At 34.8% G+C, this 2,586-nt stretch overlaps 1 protein-coding gene across 1 annotated transcript in view; it reads right to left on the bottom strand.

The window, feature by feature from the left end:
- LOC107702075 (receptor-type tyrosine-protein phosphatase mu-like) overlaps nt 1-2,586 on the bottom strand; it is a gene marked incomplete at its 5' end in the record, with an annotated part of 52,389 nt that overhangs the window by 4,827 nt on the left and 44,976 nt on the right. Inside the window, one exon of the mRNA XM_016504272.1 lies at nt 1,886-1,963. Within this exon, the coding sequence (XP_016359758.1) occupies nt 1,886-1,963 (78 nt within the window). The remainder of the gene's footprint in view (nt 1-1,885; nt 1,964-2,586) is intronic.

The raw sequence follows: 2,586 nt of genomic DNA, 5'->3' as shown, positions 1-2,586 counted from the left end.
TGACCTACCACACACACACACACACACACACACACACACACACCAATGTAAGCTCTTTTGTTTGTGTCACACAGAGAATCAAACACTCAAAAAGGAAACAAACTGTCAAACTGAAGCAGAAACACACAGAATCTCTCCAGCAGCGTAAACACTATGAAATATTTACTGACAGACACTCTGTGTGTGTGTGTGTGTGTGTGTGTGCGCGTTTGTTATCCATTCAAATCTCCCATCATCCTCTATTTGACGGCCTCGCTCTCCGCCGGCTGCCACTGTTGTGTTTTTGTGAAAGAATACGTGATGAAAAGGAGTTTGTGTGCGGGACACACAGTCACTCAGCATCTGAAGTGTGTGTGTGAGTGAGTGTGTAAAAACATCCATTTCTGCTCACAAACTCACTCAAAACACTGTAAACACTCTCACAGATGAACAACTGACAGAAACGACTCGTGCTCACAAGTTTGATTCCTTTCAGTGAATCGCTTCACCCGTCTGTTTCAACGAATTCAAAGCTTAGATTTAAATGTCTGTTTTTTTCCATGTATTTAAATGCTTAGTATGAATATCAGCAGGGAAATATTGTTGTTTATGACTATGTGTTGTTATCTAGGTGCATGTAAATGAAAATATGATTCTTCCTTGTCTCATGACAAAAATAAACTTCAGCAAAAAAAAGAAGTTGGTAAGTTTGATTCATTTCAGTGAATCACTTCAAACTGAGTTTTACTGAACTGATTCAAAACTCAGATTCAAATAATTCAAAACCTGTGTTCATCAGTGTTCATCTATCAGCGTCTCTGTGTGTTATATCTGTTATTATATAGGTGCATATGAATGAAAATGAAATATGATTCTTCCTCATCTGATGACGAGTATAAGGCTTATTTAACAGAATCTCTCATTTAAACCTCAGTAGAGTTGGTAAGTTTGATCAGTTTAAATGAATCAATTTTTCAATGAATTGATTCAAAACTTTGAATAATTGTTTGTCATTAGTGTTCATGTGTCATGTGTTTTTTCATGTGTTAAAAAGTTTAGTATAAACATCTGTAGGTAAATATTACTTATACTGGGGCATATAAATGAAAACGATTACATTTTTAATTATTAAATTTTTCTTCCTTGTCTTTCTGCAGCAAAGTCCACTAAAGGAGGTAGAGCTTTTTCGCATTTGGCTCCCAAACTCTGGAATAGCCTTCCTGATAATATAAAAAAATACCAAATGTTGTTATAAGTTTGATTGCAACATATAATCATTACTGTTAATAGTATTCACCGTCTGTTTGATTACATGACATTAACTAACTGCTTGATTTTTACTGTACATTTCTGCCATATGGACATCAACTTGAGATGGTCACCACTGATAAGCTGCTACTAAATATAATGTAGAAACTTAAGTTTTCTGTCAAGCTGCTTTGCAACGATTTGCATTGTGAAAAGTGATATACAAATAAACTTGAATTGAATTGTTCAGATAGAGATGATTCAATAGAGTTGGCAAGTTTGATTCATTTAAGTGAATCACTTCAAGTTGTCGGTTTCAATTAATCGATTCAAAACTCTGATTCAAAAACTCTCAATATTTGTTTGCACTGCATGTGCTAAAATGATTAGTATAAATATCAGCAGGTAAATATTGCTGTTTATGACCGTGTGTTGTTATATTGGTGCATATAAAGGAAAATGTTCACATATGATTGTTCATTTATTGATGATCTGTAGTTACTGTAGTTAACTTGTTGAATGTGTGTGTGTGTGTTTGCGCAGGTTTGAGCTTCTTTGATGGGGTTTCTTCTGACAGAGCCCGAGGCTGTCATCCCCACAGACACACACACACGAATCTCAATCACCGTCACACACACACACAGACACAGACACAGACACAGACACGCCAGAAGTCCTTCACTGTGTTTGGCAAAGGATGCTGGGTAACGATGAACGCAGACGGCTGCTTGTAGCTCTGACAGAGAGAGACGAAGAACACGAGACAGTCATCATCAAATTATACAAAGAGAATTTATGATAAAACATATTAAGAGTGTAGGAATCAGTCTCATGTGAGTGAGCATCGTATGTCACTTCACTAATGCTCTTGTTTAAGGGTCAACCCTTCGTGCCCTTCAAGAGCTCAGGCGAGGTCACATGATCGATGCAAACGTGTTTCTGCAGAGTTTGAGCTTCACTGCATCTCAATGTGAGCAACAGAACAATGAGAGAGTGCTTCAGACACAAAGATGACAAAAAGATATTTAAAAAAAATATTTTGCATCATGAAAATGTTTTTGTGACATTATTTTTATAGCAGTTAAATACATTTAACTCTCTCTCTCTCTCAAAAAAAGAAATTACAAATAAATAAATAAATATTTTACACATTACATTTAGCACATCATTTTACAATTTAAAATGTAACATTTAATTTTATATGCATGTGTCTGTTGTGCTGCATTTAATTATGCAATTAAAAAAAAAAGAAATCACATCACACTAATCAGAATCGAGAGATTCCTGCATTTGCATAAATAAAGAAATAAATATACACACATACATACATACATACATATATATATATATATATATATA

Source organism: Sinocyclocheilus anshuiensis, unplaced genomic scaffold (assembly GCF_001515605.1).
Source record: "Sinocyclocheilus anshuiensis isolate Anshui unplaced genomic scaffold, SAMN03320099.WGS_v1.1 scaffold1825, whole genome shotgun sequence".
NCBI classification, from domain to species: Eukaryota; Metazoa; Chordata; class Actinopteri; order Cypriniformes; family Cyprinidae; genus Sinocyclocheilus; species Sinocyclocheilus anshuiensis.
The sequence above is the reverse complement of the archived record's forward strand: the minus strand, read 5'-3'. Positions and strand labels throughout refer to the sequence as shown.